The sequence below is a fragment of the Lathamus discolor genome, chromosome 3 (assembly GCF_037157495.1).
Source record: "Lathamus discolor isolate bLatDis1 chromosome 3, bLatDis1.hap1, whole genome shotgun sequence".
Taxonomy (NCBI): Eukaryota; Metazoa; Chordata; class Aves; order Psittaciformes; family Psittacidae; genus Lathamus; species Lathamus discolor.
In genome coordinates, this window is record NC_088886.1 from 123828054 (window position 1) to 123847835 (window position 19782).

General features: G+C 40.9%; 1 protein-coding gene across 7 annotated transcripts; it reads left to right on the forward strand.

The window, feature by feature from the left end:
- The first annotated feature begins 2 nt into the window (after nt 1-2).
- Nucleotides 3-18886, forward strand: IQCB1 (IQ motif containing B1). 7 transcript variants are annotated; one of them, XM_065671455.1, is made up of 14 exons: nt 3-65; nt 580-860; nt 1668-1830; nt 3527-3656; nt 5898-5991; nt 7059-7158; nt 7524-7696; nt 10341-10453; nt 11556-11665; nt 15388-15530; nt 16038-16186; nt 16646-16774; nt 17150-17306; nt 18373-18886. In XM_065671455.1, exons 2-14 carry the CDS (start codon nt 743-745, stop codon nt 18600-18602), a joined length of 1809 nt encoding a protein of 602 aa, XP_065527527.1. In that variant the 5' UTR covers nt 3-65; nt 580-742; the 3' UTR covers nt 18603-18886. The 7 variants fall into 7 exon arrangements, with proteins under 7 accessions (XP_065527527.1, XP_065527531.1, XP_065527530.1 ...); XM_065671459.1 differs by having other exon boundaries at nt 44-58; XM_065671458.1 differs by lacking the exon at nt 3-65 and adding an exon at nt 85-102.
- Nucleotides 18887-19782: the final 896 nt, after the last annotated feature.

The following is a 19782-nucleotide window of genomic DNA, read 5'->3' on the forward strand; positions in this document are numbered from 1 at the left end:
GCCCTCCTCCGTCGGTGGAGCGCTGTGGTTGGTGGAAAGCGGCCGCGACCACACAGCTGTGAGGGGTGAAGGAGAGGGGGGGAAGCGGTCGGGTTAGAGCGGGTGGGTTCGGTTTTCCAGTTCCACCCCGTCCCTGTACCCCCCCCCACTGCCGAAGTGGGGGAGCCCCCGCGCGGCGTGAGGCGGGTTGGCGGTGGGAGGGAAGCGGCTTCCCTCAGGGCGGCCGTGGCGGCCCCATTCGTGCCGACCGAGGTCTCGGGGACTCTGCGGTACCGGAGCGGAGGCCGCGGGGACGCTGAGGTGACTCGGTGGGCGAGAGCACCTCTCCTTCGCCGCCCTGCTGGCGGGCACTGCCCGCCTGCCCCCGCTTCCGTCTCCCCAGCCCTCCCCGCCCGCGGCTGAGGTGATGCCGGCGGCCCTCGGGCAGACCTCTCACGCTGCCCGCCCCGTGGGGCCTCTGTCGGGCGGTCCTGCTGGAGCCCTGTGCTGCCGGCAGAGCCGGTCCTGCTCCCCGCGGGCTCGAGAAGCGACGTGAGGGAGTGTGAATGGGGCTTTCTCCGTGTTTGTTTCCTTTCTCAGGGGGAGACCTGCGGCCCAGGCGCAGAGCGGAGCGTCAGCTTCCAGCCGCTGGTGCTGGAGGTTTGGTGGAAGTCGTGGCTTAAGGACCCCACACATGCACCGAAGCAACTAAACAAGGGAAGAGGCTTAAATCGATGATTTTGTGGGCTTCCCCCTGTTTCCTATGGCCAACGCGCCCAGGGCAGGGCTGGTAGCTGCCGACCCCCGGGTACTGGCCTTAGCTGCTCAGGTCACCGAGAGCAGAGAACAGGACATCCCCCTGCTACTTCTAAAGTTAAAGGGTAATTAACGCCTTTTCTAAAATAAAAGGATGAGGCAGTGGAGTATGGACAGTCCTGCTTCCTTCTGCCTCCTTAAAGACACAAGGTCTTTCTGACTGTTTCTGACAGGGCTGGAAACTCTGTGAGGTTGATCATACCGCTTTTCCTGAGAGTGTTCAGGAAAGTTGAGTGTTCAGCTGGACGTTGAGTGGCATTTGGCTTTGTAACAATAAGAAGGAGATGCTGGGGAGCAAATGGAGAGGAAGTCTTTTTCTCCTTCTCGGCTGTCAGCGTGTTTACAAGACCACTGCTGATGTGGGCAAGGATCTTGCACATGACCAAATTACTTCTGCCAGTACTTTTAGTAGAGAGATGGAGTGCTTGTCAGTATTCAGTTTTTAAGTCTTCACATAGAAACGCAGTCCCAAGCTCCTGTGTAACTTCCCCCTGTCTTTCCTTTTGCCACATAGCCACTGCTCTTGGAAACTGTAGAAACAAGTTAGGTCCTGTTCTAAATTAGGATGTAATTATAAGGAAGCTATATGTTTCACAGTGGTTGTGGTTTCTTCTGGCATAATAAATTCATACAAATGGGCTATATCCCAGGTAATGTATGTTGTCCCACTTGTCATAGAAGCTAAAAAATGGATTGTAGCTGTAGGAGTGAAAAATGTTGGGGGAAAAAGTATGCTGCTGTTAGCTCTTTTAGAATTACCTTAATCCTGGCTGTGTGTACACATAGATTTTGAAAAAAAAAAAAAAAAAAAATAGTCTGGCACATCAGAACCTCATGCTCCTCTTTGTCTCTCTCCTGCTTTCTTCCTGCAGAAATTTTAAGTAGTGCCTCCTTGGGATCTGAAGAATCAAAAAAAATTAAACAAGATATATACAGTTATGATCTTACTCAGTACTGTATGCTGGTCCTTAGACAAGACCACTTTCGGCTGCATGGAGGCTGGGCTACTGCTGCCCAGCTAGCAGAGATACTAAGGTAAAAAAATGCTAAAAAGCTTTCTTCTTGTATTCTTTCTGGCCTTTCATCTTGCTCTTTTTCTTTTCAAGCTGTAATACACTGGCTCCCATCCAGAACAAGGCTTGTTGTTCAGGAAAGGCCAGGGTTAAAGTGCAGGGAGCAGTCAAGAGCAGAGGGGTCATGCATAGCCTAATTGGTCCTGTTTAATTCATTCGCACTGTGTTTTATTGAGCTGGGTAAACTATTTGGTGGGAACACTTTTTGTGTTGGCTTTACCTTTTTTTGTGAACAGTGCTCATCGGTGTCACAGTTCTTACCCAGTCACTGCTAATTTTGAACTGCAGTTATGTTGAAGAGTTTGTTCACTTAGATTTCATCTTGCAAAAATCTTCAGTGTGATTGACTCACAGCTTGGCTTCACTCTATTTAAATATGTATTTAGTAATCCTATTTTATTTATCTATTTATGTTTTCAACATATGAGAGGACCCAGCTCAAACAGACTAGACAGCTTGATGTAGTGATAGGATGAGAATGGCATTATTAAATGTAATTCATAGCTAGTAAATAAGACAACTTTACTTAAATCCCCAATGATCCAGTCTCATTTTCAATGTCAGGAAAAACAGTAAGTTTTAAATTTTCCCCGAGTTATGCTTGATTTTGGCTTAACTAGGGAGCAAAATTCTAAGGCATGAAGCAATTAGGCAACCAGCTCTTATTTATGCCGTATCTGTAGGATGAATTTTTAATACCAGGAATTTGCAGTAAAAGATGCAAGATTTATCCCCAGAGTTGTGTGATAGATACTTAAATAATCCTCTTTAAGCTATTTCAGTTTGCAGAGAAAACTGAAATTTATTTTGGTTATAAAAATGTCCTTTTGTAGCTAGATGAATCTCAGCTTCATGCCTAGAATTTGCTTTCTGAGCCCTAAGCAAAGCCTTACATGTGTGCATTCACAAAAAGCTAACCAAGCCTGGGGAAGATGTCAGAAAGCAAAATTCATAAAAAGTTAGGAAGATTTTGGTTTTGTTGCCCTAGTAGCAGTGTGCAGTACAGAATTGAAAAGCTTCCCAGTTGTAAAACATGCAGTTTCTTGCAAAAAGCCTTCCAGAAATGACCAACATGTTTGCTGTGAGTAAAATTAGAGAACTGAGATCTGAGGAACTGATTTGTAGTCCATATGTATTCCTCAGTTAGAGGAAAGTTCTAGACAGACTCACGGAAGTTTTTGGCCTAAGTAATATTTTTAATGTGTATTTTTATTACCTGATCTGCACCCCTGCATTGTCAGCCTGCCTTTTTTTTTTTTTTGTCTACCTTTTCGTTTTGCCTTTTTTTCCCTTTATGACCATCGAAGCCCTTCCCTAGCACATGGAACAAGCCTGAACAGATCCAGTGGAGCTAAAAGAGAAAGTGCGTTGGATATTTTTTAAACTTAGACATGCTGTAATAAGTAGCAATATACTTGGTGTTTGCAGCCTGCCACTGATTCCTCTTCCTTTTGAAGCAGCTACCTTGGAGCCAGTCACAGCAGTTAACCATTGTTCAGTGTTGAATTGACCCATGCCAGTGAAGCATTTATTCTCTGATGATGTGACATTCATTCAAAGCTGTTCAAACGGTATATCTGGACATATGAATTTGTTCTGGATTGAACCCTCAATTCGGGTTGATTTTTTTTTTTTTTCTTCTTCTTCCTCCATTTCAGTCATTGTTGTGTAGGACTAGAGGCGAAAGAAGATCCTGAAGAATTTCACAAGAAATTTCTTCCTTCAGCTATAGACAGCCTGCTGGTTTTGGGAAGACGCCTGCAAGCACGATTTATCCGAGCAATCAAGGTATTTAAGTTTTGTAATTAAAAGAGCAGAGAAACTCTGTAAACCTTCCAAGGTTTTTGTATAAGTAGGGTGTTATTCTAGGAACACTGTATTATAAACATTTATTTCCCAGATATTACAGTATTTTTTTAATGCCATGGTGCTTCGGAACTGAAATAGTCATTGTGGAGCATGGGGTCCATTATATGTGCAAAGGTAGTTTGGTGCCATACGTTTGTTTAGAGAGTTTGGCTACTACTTTTCACCAGTTTTAAAGGCAGGAGGAAGCAATGCAGTTTTAAGAAGTATACTAGAATTAGAGTAGTACAAGAGAGAAAAATGCCTTACAGAAGTCAGCACTACGGTAGCATCTTTTTAACTTTGCATGTAATTAGTTCAGTCTTTGTAAGGGCTCTGCTCCTACTGCTTTATTCAGCTTTACAAAAAAATGTTTAAGAAGTCTTAAGATTTTATATCAGATTTGTTGAAGTTTGCTTTGCCGTACAATTTCTGCTGCCAAATTGGCAAAAAAAATCCCACAATGCTTGTTGCTTCTGAACCTGCCCTTTGGGAGCCCCAAAGGCAGATTTTGTGAATTTGTAGATTTGGACACTTTCTCACATTTCCCTCCTCTCTTTGAAGAGAAGGGTTTTGCTCAGTGAGGTTCCCTCATCCTTTTGAAGCATTCTGAGTTGCAGAATCAGAAGGAGGGACAACAAAAAAAACCCAGCAAACGAACCCACAAATAAGTTAAATAACCAACCTCATGGATTCTGATAGTTTCTTTTAATATCCCTGTTTCCCTGTATTATCTCATTTCTTGACTCACTAGTTTCTTGCACTTAGCACAAGTTTTCCTGTGGAGTATTGTGATGGACACCAGAACCACAGTTAGTTCTCAGAAAGTATCAGCAGAGTAACATATTTTCTGTTAATTCAATACTTAGAAGTGCATTTAGTGCTTAAGAAGGAAGCTTCCTGAAGAACACATCCCAGGAGACTCAAGTCTTATCCGCAATATGTAATTTCCCCCACACTTTCTTATTATGTCTCATCCTGCCTGCTTCTTGAGTCATGCTTGTGGGCAAAGATTTCTTTTGAATGCAAATACAGTCTACATTATAATTAGTACTTTGGCTTTTAAACTTTGTGGTCTCAGAGGTGACTGGGCACCCAGACTTGGTGCTTGCTCAGTGGAACTTTGGAAATCCCACTCTACCAGTAGAGATCTGTAGTTTATTCTGCCCTCGTTTGCTTTTTGTACAAGCCTTTGAAGTCAAGGGAAGTACTGAAATAGCTTTCAGAAACTGACGTGTTGCCAAAACACAGAACAGATAATATTACAGCTTATTACTGTGATTTTTGTATCTCTCATTGTCAGTAAGAACCAAATGCAAATTTAAACTGTGACTGATGACTGGGACTTACAGAATGGATCTAGGAATAGGCTTTCCAGAGTTTCATTTGTGAGCCTGAATTAATGTGGGAGATACCAGGCCAAGTGCTCTGTAACAACATTTGTCGGCAGTGTAGTACTATCAAAAGCCCCTTTGTGGTCCCACACACCAAGATGTCATAGTTCCAGTGGGTCACACCTGGAATACAGACTCTAGACTGTGCTCTTGTATGTGTGTTCAAATCAGGACTCTTCCTGGTCATTTTTCCAGTCCAGTGTTATCACAGGCAAGCACATAACATAGTTGGTTTAACAAACTGATCAAACTTCAGCTTAATAGTGGTTTGATGTTTGCTCCCAGACCTCCAAGGAGGAGCTGCTTCTGAAGCCTCACCATGTCAGTTTATAGGAACCTTTTTCATTTTACTATGTACTTGGCCACTTTGTGCTTTAAACTTAAATAAGATTAAAGCACAGATTAAAGCTTAAATAATATATCTCCCACTTTGTATTAAATCTTTGATACATTTCTACTGATCTATTATTTGTCTTAGCCCTCCTATACTATCAAATGGGTTTTTTAAGGAGCAAACAAGACTTCTCTCTCCCTGTTACAACTTTTTTCAGGAATGGATGGGTTTTTTTAGTATGATTACATTGATCTCAGGCCTTGAAGGAATCACAAGTTTTGGGTTGTTTTTTTTTTTTTTTTTTGACTGATTCCCACAGTTTCACCAACTTCATTTGTGAATTTGAAGAAGTTTTGGTCTCCAAATCCCTGAATCATACAAACCTTCCCACTGCATCAAGCTGAAGTCCTCAGTGAAGATAACGTACACGTTTTTATCTACTTGTGTTTTGTTTAGGATGAAGAAAAACAGGACTTTTTACGCTGGTTCCAAACAGTAACTGATGCCATCTGCTGGCTGCTTGGTGGGCATATTCAACTAGCAGCATGTGGTAAGGGAAAAGTAAACCCATAAAACACTTGGAAGTTTATTTATGGCAAATACAGGTATCAACAATTAATCTTAAGCTAATCCCCACCTAGTTTTCTAAATTGGAGTGGACGTTAAATCAGTTTCTTACAGTAGTCCACTCAGCAGAAACAGCAATATGGAAAATGGCTGAAGTCCACTAAAGGGAATACTAAGGAGTCTCCCTTCTAGTGTTTCAGAGGCAAACATTAAAAGTGTTTTCCTGTAATTTTCCTTTGTAATTTTGCATCTTAAAAATAGTTTCCTGGTAAGATACAGTTCACCTTTTTACCTGTGTGTGGTTAACATATGCAGAAATTTGGTCAGAGTATGCTGCTGGCCCTAAAAAGGGGATAGAGTTGAAAACAGATTTATGAAGTTGTTACCATGATGGGAAATTTTACAGATATTTAACAAACTTCACTATACATTTCTGACCAAAATAAGCTTTCAGTTCAACCAGTGTTAAGCACACTGATTTTAAAAAGCAGAATTTGGTTTTGTTTCTGATATAGAGCAAAAACCTGAGGATCTCAAGAAATGTAACTAACTAAAAACACATGTGGCCAGAAAGATTACTAAATATGTATACAGTGATACACTGGAATTAAAAAGATGGTGCTGTAATGACATCAGTGGACTTGCCTTAAATAAGCCTGGTGTAACAAACTGTCGAGGTTGAAGTCCTTATCTTTTCTGTATATTGTTGCCACAGTGATAATTCCACTGTTGTAATAAGAAACTGGTACTCATGTAACATAAAAGGTTTTAAAGCTTTTTATTCCATTGCAACACCAGTGCCTGAGGGATATCCAAAGACAGAAAATACAGGGCTTAACACGTTTTTTGGATGTTGAAGTAGTTTACTTATGCCTGTAATTTTGCTGTAAAAATTATAAAGGAAGGATTTTGTTCCAGAAACCATATCTGACTTTACTTGCTGTGACTTATGTTCCATAATAAAGTTTGTTTGGTTTATGATATTTTCAAGTCTGGTTCTCATTGAGTGATTTCTTGTTTACTTGGGTTTGGTTTGTTTTGCTTTTGCAGTACTGCAAAATGGTCACTTCCTGCAGTTGTTAATAACAGATGATGTTGAAACAGGAATTCTAATGATGTCTGTTTTACACAAACTTTTGAAGGTCAATAGGTTAGTAGTTTTCATATCATTGTTTTCTTCTGAATTTTAAATTTAAAACTCAGTTCATTACTGTTTGGTAAAATAGAATTTCTTCATGTACAAGAATTGCGTTGGGTTTTTTCCTTAGTCTTTGTTGTGGAAATGGAAAAAAGAAAATAAAAGCTATTTGCTTTATTTTGTCAAATTGAGGGAATGGGAATCAGTTGATTGAAACAGTAGTACTGCCTGCATCAGATTGCTGGGCCAGCTAGCTAGGCAAGTGGGCTTGTTGAATGCCTGACTTATCTAAAATCAAGTCACTGTTAAAAAGCTCATAATTTTAATTAACACTTCAATTCTACCCCGTCTCCCCCTCCCCTTTTTTTTCTTTAAAGTTCTGTCTTGCTTCAGGTTGATGAAGAGACCCTTCACTCTGTTTTGGATGAACTTGTTTATAAGCTTTCAGCTACCACCAATCCTGTCATAGGAAATGCTGCTACAAAACTGCTATTGGTAGTGGCAAAATTTTGCAAGCAGCTTGTGAAGTTACTCACAACTCGCTACAAAGGTTTGTAAACATGCATGGCACCAATAACTTGACCTCTTACGTTAGCGGTGAAAATACAGAGATGGAGGTTTCCCATCTCATATGGGATAAGTACCCACTACATATGGAAACTGCAGTGCCGTGTTGGTGTTTTTTAATCCCTTCTGTTCATTTTCATTGTAGTTTAAGGTGCCACACCTCTTCCTGTTTCCTATATTTATTGTATTCTGTGTATTGAGGACTCTGCATGTGGCAACTTGTCTCTTAAAGCTGCTGTTCATCACTTCCAACTTGATGGTCTTCTTTCTGTGTGATGTTCTGCATCTTTTTTTCCTGTGCAGGTTGGATATTGAGAGATCCTAGTAGTGGGGTGCCAGTTACTGCCCCAGTAAGAGCTGGGTATCAGACATCTGCCAGTGTGCTAGGGCTCACTAATTCAGAACCATCAAAGTTTTACTTAAAGCCAACTTCTGTTACAGGTCTGCTCATCTGATAGGTGCTGTTCTGGTACTGAGATGACACCTGTGGTTTTATATCCAAGACTGGAATTAACTTTTCCAGTAGTTCACAAAATGGGTTTATTGTTTTGTCTCAATGCCTTTAGATGAGGAGGTATATCAGTATGCATATAATTTGCTCCATGTTATTCATTAGTTAATGAGGTGTTCCATTTACTGTTTCTGTCTCTAGCCTAGCAGGGAGATCCAGGAAATCCCTTTGTCCTCTGTCATGCCTTTGGAGACTAAAAAAGAGGCTTTGATGTTTGCCAGGTCTTTTATATTCTGGATGTTATTAATGGTCAAAACTACTTGTGAGGAGCTCAGGTCTTTGGGGACAAGGACAGTGAGAAGTGGGTATGCTAGACAAAAAGGTCAAATTCCCTTTTTTTTTATGTTTGTATTGACTATTTATTAGGCAGTACCAGCCAGATAAACTTCTGGACCAGACTGGCAGCTTTCCCACCCTTTTGGCTAGAGAATTGAGAGAGGAGAGCTTCCTATTGGTATGAAATTAAGTATAAAGTGCCTAAATCTAGCATCACATTGCAGCTTCACAAGAAGCTGATGTGATAATCTGATCATCCCAGGTGAGCATTTCTTCAGACCAGCCAGCGTGCTACATCTCCATCAGAGGCTTATGCTTTATTTTGCTGTAGAATCACAACATGGCACAGTCATTCAGAGACTCTTCATCCTGCATGCACATATCCTCTTTCCATTATGGAAAACAAACAAAAACCCACCCAACTTTTTTTGGTTTGTTTGTTTTTCTTCTTTTTTTTTTTTCTTTTAAAGTTAGAGTCCTTATGTTAGTTTTCACTCAGGCTTTGGAACCCTTTGGATAGTTTGAGGAGTAGCAGCAACAAAGAAAACGTTACAGCTTTTTCACCAACTGGCTATGTCCATTGAAGTAACCTGGCTTCACAGTGGCTCAGAGCTGTTGGCAGTGTGAGGTACTTCAGTGCAAGCTTTCAGTGGCAGCCTGCTGGAGGTGAGGACATCACCTGATTCACATCTCCAAGACTAGCATGGTCTTTACATTGGGTTTCTGGGAGCACCTGGTCCTTACGTCTGTGTGTGTTGACACAGCTGAGGGGCACACTTGAGGTCTCCCTGTTGGTAGCTGGAAGGTCCATATGGCTGTACTTCTGTACAGAAACTGACATATGATTGCATCAGACCCATAGGACTTCTGCCTTGTGTAGCCAGGCTGTGCGGAGCTCAGGCAGCCATAGGGCACCCCCTGACTCCGTTTGAAGTCTCACCTGTTTCTCTTCTGAAGAAGTTAAACTGTCATTGTCTTTCCAAAATGGTGCATGTGTGATAGAACAGAGGTACCATTTCTGTTTGTGCTCCATATCCAGATCCATGTATATAATTATACATGTGTGTTGGAGTTGTCCAGTTTATGCATGTGCTTCTGACAGTGACTTGAAGATGGAAAAGTTGAATCTGCAGTTCTCTCGGGAGGCTATCCAAACATGTGTCTACTTCCTGCCCCCTTTCCTTTTACATCTAACTCCCTATAGAACTCTCAGCCTCTGGGATTTGTGTGATAGAAAGCAAAAAAAAACACGTTACTGACTTCTTGTATTCTCTGTGCAGCACAAGGAGCATGCGTGTGTGTGTATTGTGGGGAGGGCACAAATGTCCTTTTTAGCTACTGCAAACCTAAGAAGCTGTTTTGTCTCAGGGATCGGATGCATATGCATTCACAGTTAAACTGAGCTATGCAGATAAGACATCAAAGAATTCCAGTTATAAATAAATTCTTATTATGAAAAATACAAAAGCAGTGCTAATAAAACCCAGCACTTGCATGGTACTTTGCATCCTTGTAGAACCTTAAAATGACTTACTGATAAGACACCGAATGTACATTAATAATGTAGCTGCCAGTTATGTAGACACGAGAGATAGTGCCGTGGACATACAAAACTATGGTCACGGCATTATACTTCTCTGTGATGGTTGGAGCACCAGATATTCATTGATAATAACCTGCATTGGAACACAAAGATGTCTAATTGATGGTGTCCAGCTCTACTGTTCTTGTGCACGTAGAATCAGATTTGATTTTTTTTACTTGAAAATTGTTGGTTTGAAGTCCTGAAAAGAAAAATTCACCTTAGCAGTATCACATGCTGCTTCTCTCTCTTTCTTAGGATTAAAAGGGCTTTTAAGTAAACAGTGGACTGGCAAAGGATTTGACAGGGATCTAAGTCAACTTTTGGATCTGCTGTACTTGGAACAATCTAATGGAAAAGGAGAAATGCAGGTGCTGAATTTTAATGAGACTTTTATATGTGAAATTCTAGTTACATGTGATTTATGTATATTTAGAATGGATTTACTCTATCACTTTGACACTTTTCAAAGCCTAGTTTATTTTTTCACTATATTAATGGACTTTAAAATTTCATAGCTATTTTTTTCCCCCTTCCATCGTTTTAGAAAGTATCAAGAAGTTGCCCAATGATTAAGGGATAGCCACCTGGGAGATTGACTTCCTGTTGCAGATTCATTGTAGATTTCTATGCAACCATAGCTGGGGGGGGGCATGTATAGATTATTTTTGTTAAATATAGACCAAAAATAACTGTCTGCTTTTTTCACATCAGTGTTATAAATTTAGATCTCTCAATCTAGGCAGTGTTCACATAGAATCAAGTCATGTAGAGGAAATGCTCAATAAGAAAAGCTGGAGTGTGTTCCCTATACATGAGACAATGTGTGTTCTACAAACCTCTTCACAAAATTTTACATGCAGGTTTCTCAGAGATAATGCTTTAAAGGCAGTCGGGTTATAGCTGTAGAGACCTGCTTTCATCTTCAACAGAGCAGTGTGTTCCGTGGTTTTGTTGGGGTTTTGTTCGCTTCTTTGTTTGAGGGTTTTGTTTGTTGTGGTTTTTTTAAGAAATCCATTTTAAAATAGAATGGATTTTTTGATCATGCTGCAAATGTAACATTTTTCCTCTGCTCATTCTCCAGACTTGTCTTTCTGCCTTCTCTAGAGTAGGTATTTTGATTGAATCACCGTTTGAAATATCAAGTGTTTCAGGTGTTTTAAATACAAATTTCTAACATTGGTTAATGCAGCTAATACGTATTTTATGTTTGTGCTGTAGATTCATTTGTTTCCCACAGAGAGCATCTATCTAGATGATCAGATTAGGTGCCTTTAGAGGAATACAGGGTTCAGGATAGCAACTGTTTTACAAGACCTGATGTTCCTCAAGCTGTTAAAAATACTAATTTTTGATGCATTTGAAAACTGGGGTCTTTTTGCCAGATGTTGAGATTGTTCTAAATATGCAAGCATTAATAGTGTTTTTTTTTATGCAGAGAAAATATTCTACCAACTGCTTTATTCATTTCAGAGGCAGCATCGAGCAGCTTGTATAATCCAGGCTATGTGGAGGGGATTTCAGACAAGAAAAAGGCTGAAAAAACTACCCCAAGCTGTGACTACTTTACAAAGAAGCTTCAGGTAAACAGTATGGTTTTGTAAAAAGCACTAAAGAGAAGGATTAGTAGGAACGTTTGGTTTAGTTTTTCTCAGGTTACAGAGTAACAGGAAGAATTTGGCTCATGTAATCCAATGTCCTTTTTGAAGTAGGGCTTACCAAGAATTCCTTCCTCTTGAAGATGCCTTTTTCCAGTCAGCTGTTATTTCTGAAACATAAAGGTAACGCAATGCAAATATGAGCTGTTTCACTACAGATTCTTGTAGCAGGAACATCCGAAATGTGCTTTTCCAGCAGGACCAAACTGCCACTTCTGTTGCCAAAAGCTCCAACTGTCCCTTCCCCAGCTGCCAAACTTCTCTGTGAAAAATCTTGTGTCTGTGACGCTTTTATATGTTTTCTGTGTATTTCTGGCACATGGAAAACTAAAAGCATGCCACTCTGTAGCATGGGATTGCACTAAACGGAATTAGAGGATGGTGTACTGGTAGTGGAATAGTTAACTTGTTCACAGTTAACTTGACACAAAATTCCACCATAAATTGAATGTGGAGCAGTCCTGGAGTTTCCAATCTGCTATGCCAGAGTGCTGCAGAAACCAAAGCCCATAGTGCTTGCGTAGTACAGTGCTTGCAAGACCTTGTTCCTCATTAATATTTGAAATCTCTGACTCTCAGAAGTAGGGTCATTTCAGTGACCTAGAAATAGTATCCTCTGACTTGGAGCACCAGAGAAGAATGAAGCTACATAAATGATTCTTGTCTTACTTGAAGCAGGATTTCAGCAGTAATGTTAGCACATGTTAGGCTAACTCCTGAGAAATATAGTGTGAATTTAACATAGGTCAAGGGTTCTAAATCCAGTTCAGATTCCATAGCAGGTTTTTTCAATCTTTTTTTGCGTATATTGAGCATTACCATGTCAAAGCTAGATCCTAGAAATCAATTAGGCAAATCACATTGCATTATGATCAAGGTGTTAGAAAGCAGACAGTTATGATTTGTTGTCTAGACTGGCATTAAGAAGATACTGGACTATCTAGGATGTCATCTTTAAATTCTGGAAGGTTTGCAGGGACAAGCATTGTGCCTGTGGAGGGCCACTAGCTACTTCAGCTTTTGTGCTGGAATACCAAGGATAACGTCCTTGTCACTCCTTTCTACTGCAACATACACTTTGAGGCAGTATTCCTGCCCTCATCAGGCACCTTGCAAGCCTGCAGTGAAAAATCAGAGCCCAGAAAACTTGGATGATGGGCTGAGACGTACCATGGTAAAGCAGAAGGGAAAGGGTGGTGAGGCTGTTGGCAGTCAACAAGCTACTCGACTTTCCTGTGTCATGTTTCCAGCGTGCCTCTTAAGTAGTTCTTGAGTCATTTAAATGGACTTTTGAATATGTTTGTTTAATATCAAGAGGAATAAAAATGTATTCATATCCTTGCAGCTGTGTGTTTACGGCTCAGTCAATCCCAGTGTACTGAGTAAATATAGTAACTGTACCACTCCAGTGTTGGATTTTTTTCTGTCTAGGTCAAAGCTGCAGTTAGTGTCATGCTGAAAAATAGTTTAAGCACAACCTCAGAAAAGCTTTCAAGAGGTCCTTTTAATTTTTAAGAGTGAAGGTTTGATTATATTCACAGATTTATTTTAGAATAAGTGTGGCTAAATATTCCTGAGGTTGAAACTCCAAACTTGGCTCACCTGCAGCTGCAGTGGAACATCTTAAACTCTGCATGTTATATTTTAGAGGGATGATCAGAGGGAGGCTGATTTGTGCCATGAACTACTGAGGGAAGCTTGGATCTTATTCTCTGTATGTTTTGCTTCTGTTCAGAGGCACTTCTCTGTCACAGTGTGGTCTTGTGCAAACAAATATGTCTTATTATTAGGAGGAACAGAGAATGAAGCATGTGTTTTGCAGATTTCACAGGAAAGAACCAGTATCAAAGAAACATTTAAATACCTGACAGACACTATTGGTAGTTTCACAGATGCGCATCTGAGAAGTTCATGAAACATTCCTGTAGTTTCCTACGTAGTGGAGCTGATAAAAATGTCTAGGGGAAATTATTAATGTCATCAAGAGTCCTGTCTGAGCCTGTGACATCATTCCACTTAGAAGTGTAATATGTGCCTGCCTGGATTAAAAATGCAAAGATTTGCGGCTGTAATTCACACAGATGTATTGGCTAAAATTTCCTGAAGACTGTTCTGATGTAATCACATGTATCATGATCTGTCTTGGTAGGTAGCTGTGTGGGCACACTTCAAGTCTGCATTACTGTCATAAAAGAATTACGGTTTCTCAGTTCGTGGTGGAGGTTCTTTTATCAGTTAGGGCCAGAACTTTAAATCCAGATCATCAATTTTACACAATAGCTTCCACCTCACTTTCCCCCACCCAGTTGCAGAGACTGGGGAGGAAGTATGGTTGGGGAGAATTATAACCCAAGTTATACTAGTGATGGGGAACTTGCAACTCAGTAGCACTGTGAGTCTAAAGGTATGTGACATGCAGCAATACCAAATTTGCTGGACATTAGTTCTAGTCTAGCCTTTTAAATCCTTTCTGGCACCCCTTAGGCTTGTGCTCTGTCCATCTGTCCTCTTTCCTAGTGCTTCAGGTGCTCCTTTCATTGTCTCTGCAAGAATGCTAGAGGAGAGCAGAACTCAGGGCTGTGGGCCCATTGGGGTTACTCAGGCCTTGAGTGGGCAAGTGATTTTGCTGCAATAGGAGAAGAGGAGGGGTCACATCATTGCCTTATTGTGGGGTAAACTTGTAAAGTTTTAAGCACGAAACTACTAATGAGGTCAGGTCCATTGGGATGAGAAGGGGTAGTGAAGGGAGGGGGAGTCCTGGCTCACAGATCCTCATGTGTCACTGAGATGGTGTCAAATTGGTCTCAGTAATTATGGGTACCAATACATCAGTATAGTTAGTATTAACATAGTGGTCTATATATTAATATGTTAGTGTATATGTAATTGTTATACAGGTAACTTAAACACTCTAGAGACAGTTACAGAATTTTCAGTTGTCTCATCCATGAAACATCTGCCGGGGCTTTTCCAATGGCAATCACAGTGGGGCAACATCCTAACATCAAATTACAAGTAGTACAGAGCAGGAAGAAATCACAAGAAAATTCTTTCCTGGTGTTCTGTTAACAAAGTTGATGGAGAAAATGCATCAGTCTGTCTTTCCTGGAGAAGAAATAAAATCCCTCCAAATTGAAGAAGTGAGCCTTAGCAGCAACATTCTGATCTACCCTTGCAGTCAGTACAAAAATCATACTATGATTATGGAAAGCAGGTGCTGTGCATGCTGTTGGATGCACTAGAAAAGGTACTGGGGCACATGGCTAATGTTGCTTTACCTCTTCCTCAGATGATGGAATCAAGATTGTTGTTCTAGTTTGTGCTGGCTGTGAATGTCCCACATGGAGCATCATTCCCTTCAGGGTCCTTAGAACTTTATCTTAAGTAAAAGTATATCCTCTGGTTTGAAATGAGGTTTTGTGACTGGCTCAGAGTTTTTCGTGACTGTAGATAGTGTGGTGATTTGTTAGCTTGCAGGTGATTTCTCATCGTTTGGTTTGGTCCTGCAGCCAACAGCTGGGATGGCAGATTATTTTGTGGATTTCCTCCCTCAATGCTGGACCATTTAACACAAAGAGAAAGAGAAAGAGAGATTCTTCTAAGGAATGTACAACTTAAGCTAATTTTAATGTATTTGTGTATTGCAGAGCCAAACGGGAACAGGAGCTGCAGTATTTGAAAAAGCAGAAGGAAGATGAGGCTCTAAAACTGCAAATGCAACTTCAGAGACAGAGGGCCATGAGACTGTTCCATGAACGCCAGCTGGCCTTACTGAAAATAGTCCACGCCAGTATGATTTATATTTAAACTATATTAGAAGATTAAGCTGTCTCTGTCTCCTTAAGAACAGTTTCTTCAAATTATTTCCTAATCTTGGGTGTATGTTTGCACTGTAGTCTTACTGTCTCTTCTCCTGACCCAATTACCTGACAGAGAACATGCTAATTCTGCAAGGGCTCAGTAACTACTGATCAAGATCTGCTGCCTTCAAAACAGTGCAGGAGAAAGGGAGACCCAGTTTCCTTGGGTTACAAAGCTCCATTGCAGCTACAAGTCTCTGAGACGTAGAATCATAGAATAATTAGGGTTGGAAAGAACCTTAAGATCATCCAGTTCCAACCCCCCTGCCATGGGCAGGGACACATCACACTAACCCATGTCACCCAAGGCTCTGTCCAACCCAGTGCTGAGCACCGCCAGTTTTTTTAGTACTATCTAGTTTAAATAGAGTAAAAATTTAACTTGGTAAGAGATCCCAACCCACAGTCTCATAACTGTAGTTTTGTTACGTTTGTAGGTCAGGTAGATAAGTACATGGAGGAAATGGAGGGGAAATCAGCATTAACTATCCAGAGATTCTGGCGAGGATATAGAGCAAGAAGAAATTTCCATCAACAGAGACAATCTCTTAAGGAGTATAAAGCAGCTGTTGTCATCCAGAGAGCAGTAAGTATATACTTTGTTCTAACATTCTGTAGAACTGAGTGGATTATTGCGATGCCTCAGAAAGCTCTGGTTATTCTCTTACTGTTGATGTAGCCATAATTTATTAAAAAATTATTCAAAGGATGACAGTCTAGAGCCACAGGTTGCTTTGACATGTTACACCCTGCATAGATTACAAAGCCTAATACAGGCTTGTAACTAAAATATAAGAGCTGCCACTATGAAATGTAAGGCTGGAATTTCACCATTGTACAGCTGAGTCAGTAGTTTGTTATGAGTGTTCTTACTATTTCACACTCATGCTGACCATTGTATGTTGTCTTTTCAGCATCACAGCTACACTTATGCTTTAACAGATGCAGGACTGGAACATTTTTCTTTCATTAATTGATTACAAACAAAGTGATAAGACAAACTTCCTGTCTGTGATTATCATATTCTCATATATTCTTTACAAAGGCTTGTAAATTCCTGGAAAAACGAAGAAGGAGGAGATCTCTTTCTCCTTGGAAATATCCCAAGGGACTGACTGATGAGCAGAGACTAGCTTTGCAGCAGAAGGTGGATGACTACATCAAATTGCATCCGGTCTGTTTCTTAGTCATTTCATAATTTGCATTAATGATGCAACATTAAATACTGTAGAGATGAAATATCGTCAGCTTCATAAATTCGAGATAATACATATGAGGTATGCATAAATTAACCCTGCATGTCTGACAGCAAGACACTGAGATATTGGGGATTTTAACCATTAATCTAATAAAAAGGGTCAAAGCAAACTGTAATTGGAAAATTTATATACTTGATGATGGATAGCTTTGGAAAGAGCTGCAGAGGAAGCAAAGTTGCTGAGTTAACAATTAAGAATCAGATTTGCATTCTTTGTTTAGACACTATTCTGCCCCCAAAAGATTTAAAGTAACCAGCTCCTAATGGTAATAAACTGTTACTCTCCTCCAGGCTTCCCAAATGTCAGAAGAAAGGAGTAAAGAATTACATATGCAGGCCCAGGAAAAGCTGGCACAGTTCCTGCTGAGGAGCAGACTGGATCAGAGAGCAGCTCAGCGAAGAGAGACGTTGCTGGTTCAGGTCAACACTGATGTGGAGCTATTAATGAGTATGTGACTGTTCTGGTCATGGTTTTAATTACCATTTGGATTAAACTAATTTAGAAAGAAAATTAGAGGGAATGATGGTAAAGCCTCATTTCAAAACTGAAATGTCTTTCTTCCTGTGCCATATGCCTTATCTAGATATTTAGGCTTTGTTAGAGGTTACCAAAGCGTTGCTACATGCTAAGTGTACACACCTGCTTTTCAAGGAGCATCATCTTCTTCTCTTAAAAGTCTCTCTCTGATATGTTCACACGAAAAGCAGTGGCCCTGTAAAAGGCATTAAAATTTCTAAGAAGGAGATCTCGCACAAGCCTCCTCTTCTACGTTTGTTTTGCTTTGGTCTGTCTTGTTGTTGTAAGCAAGCGGCTGGTTGAAGTGCTCTCACGTTTTCCAGATAAAGAGGGAAATCTTTGAACTATGAATTCCAAGTCATGTTTTCATTTTCTCCAGCCTGGCTTTGTTTGAAGCAGAATTCACTCTCGTGCTATCTTAATTCCAGACAAGTAGCCCAGAGTGAGAGTGAAAATAACAAACTGCAGCCACCAGAGAGCACCCAAGCCAGACAAAATTCAGCAAGTTACTGAGTTCCATTATTTAGTCTGTCATGTGCTGTGTCACTGGAGCTCATAGCTCTCTGACCAGGCAAATCGACAACATACTCTTACACTGGGCTGGGTCCTCCAGTTTGCTGCACCAGAGCAGCAGAAGCACTCTGCTGATGTCACCTTGCACCAGGAGTGCTGATCCAGCAGTAGCAGCCAGGAGCTCCTCTTTCTCTTAAGTCATACTTTCACAAGAAGTCATTTTGGTGGATGTCACCACTACACCTGAGTGAAAGTCCTGCTTCCTCTTTCTTCCTCCCCCTCCCCCATTATGTATTTATTTTCTCAGATTAGCTTTAATTTGGATCAGTTTTCCAGTCAGGTTTATAATACAACCTTAAAATTGTGATGCTAGCATAGGGAAAGGAGTGATCTAGAACAGTGGGAAAGTGGGAGGGTAGTGCTGCTTCTTTTTTTAATTTGAAATATTCTTAAGACCACAAACAAAAAAATCTTATTTTTACAGATGCTCCAGGGTTAGCAGAGACCACAGAAAAAGATCTTGATGTCTTTATGAGTCGATCAGTTCCTGTAGCTACCAAGGCAAGACAATCACACAACACTATGCTGAAATACACTCGCTGGCCATGGTGGAAGAAGCTTGGAGATGAGTTTATGGAGGATGATGTCATTCCTGATGATGATCTGAATGCAGAACTGGGAACTCTATTTATTGGTGGAAGGAAATGCTGTTAGGTAACAAGCAGAAGAATAATTTACTCAACCAGACTCATGGCTTGCACCATGCACTCACTTGCGTGAGGTTTTAAGGAAGAAAAATATCTGAATTCTTAGACAAAGCACTGACAAAGACCAAAGCCTTATTTTAGTGCATTTGACTTCTCTTATTAAGAATCTTATTGTACATCAATAATTAGATCCTATTTATTGTGCTGTGGTAAATAGGATTTATATGCTGCAGTTGTAAATGAGGGTATTTTGTAATTTGTATCACTTTAAAAGTAAATTCGTAAGCTTTGGCTTTTCAGTTCTTATTCACACTCGGATGCATAAAGAATGATGCCATTGTAAAAGCCTGGGCTTTTATAGCGAGGCCTTTAATAAGGTGGTGTGCTTTGAGATGAAGATGGGTTCAAAACAGACCAAGACACCAACAAGAAGTCAAGCAATGAGAAACTGAACGTGAGCCGGCTTCAGTGTGCGCTCACAGCCCAGAAGGCCAGCCATATCCTGGGCTGCATCAAAAGGAGCGTGACCAGTAGGTCGAAGGAGGTGATCCTGCCCCTCTACTCTGCTCTCATGAGACCTCACTTGGAGTATTGTGTGCAGTTCTGGTGTCCTCAATAAAAAGGACATGGAATTGTTTGCGCAAGTCCAGAGGAGGGCCACGAGGATGATCAGGGGACTGGAGCACCTCCCATATGAAGACAGGATGAGAAAGTTGGGGCTGTTGAGCCTGGGGAAGAAAAGGCTGCATGGAGACCTCATAGCAGCCTTCCAGTATCTGAAGGGGGCCTGTAAGGATGCTGGGGAGGGACTCTTCATTAGGGACTGTAGTGATAGGACAAGGGGTAATGGGTTCAAACTTAAACAGGGGAAGTTTAGATTAGATATAAGGAGGAAGTTCTTTACTGTTAGGGTGGTGAGGCACTGGAATGGGTTGCCCAGGGAAGCTGTGAAAGCTCCATTCCTGGCGGTGTTCAAGGCCAGGTTGGACAGAGCCTTGGGTGACATAGTTTAGTGTGAGGTGTCCCTGCCCATGGCAAGGGGGTTGGAACTTGATGATCTTAAGGTCCTTTCCAACCCTAACTTTTCTATGATTCTATGAAGCAAGCACTAGGCAGGCTGAGTGTTAACAGCAGGGTAGAATGGCTAACTCTGGTTAGCACAGGCAAAGTTTGGCCTGAAGAACCTG

Coding starts and splice junctions, on each gene's coding strand:
- IQCB1 (XM_065671455.1), top strand. CDS start 743: ATGGCCAACGCGCCCAGGGCAGGGCTGGTAGCTGCCGACCCCCGGGTA. Junction 5,992..7,058: donor TATTCAACTAGCAGCATGTG/GTAAGGGAAAAG, acceptor TTGCTTTTGCAG/TACTGCAAAATGGTCACTTC. Junction 7,697..10,340: donor ACTCACAACTCGCTACAAAG/GTTTGTAAACAT, acceptor TCTCTTTCTTAG/GATTAAAAGGGCTTTTAAGT.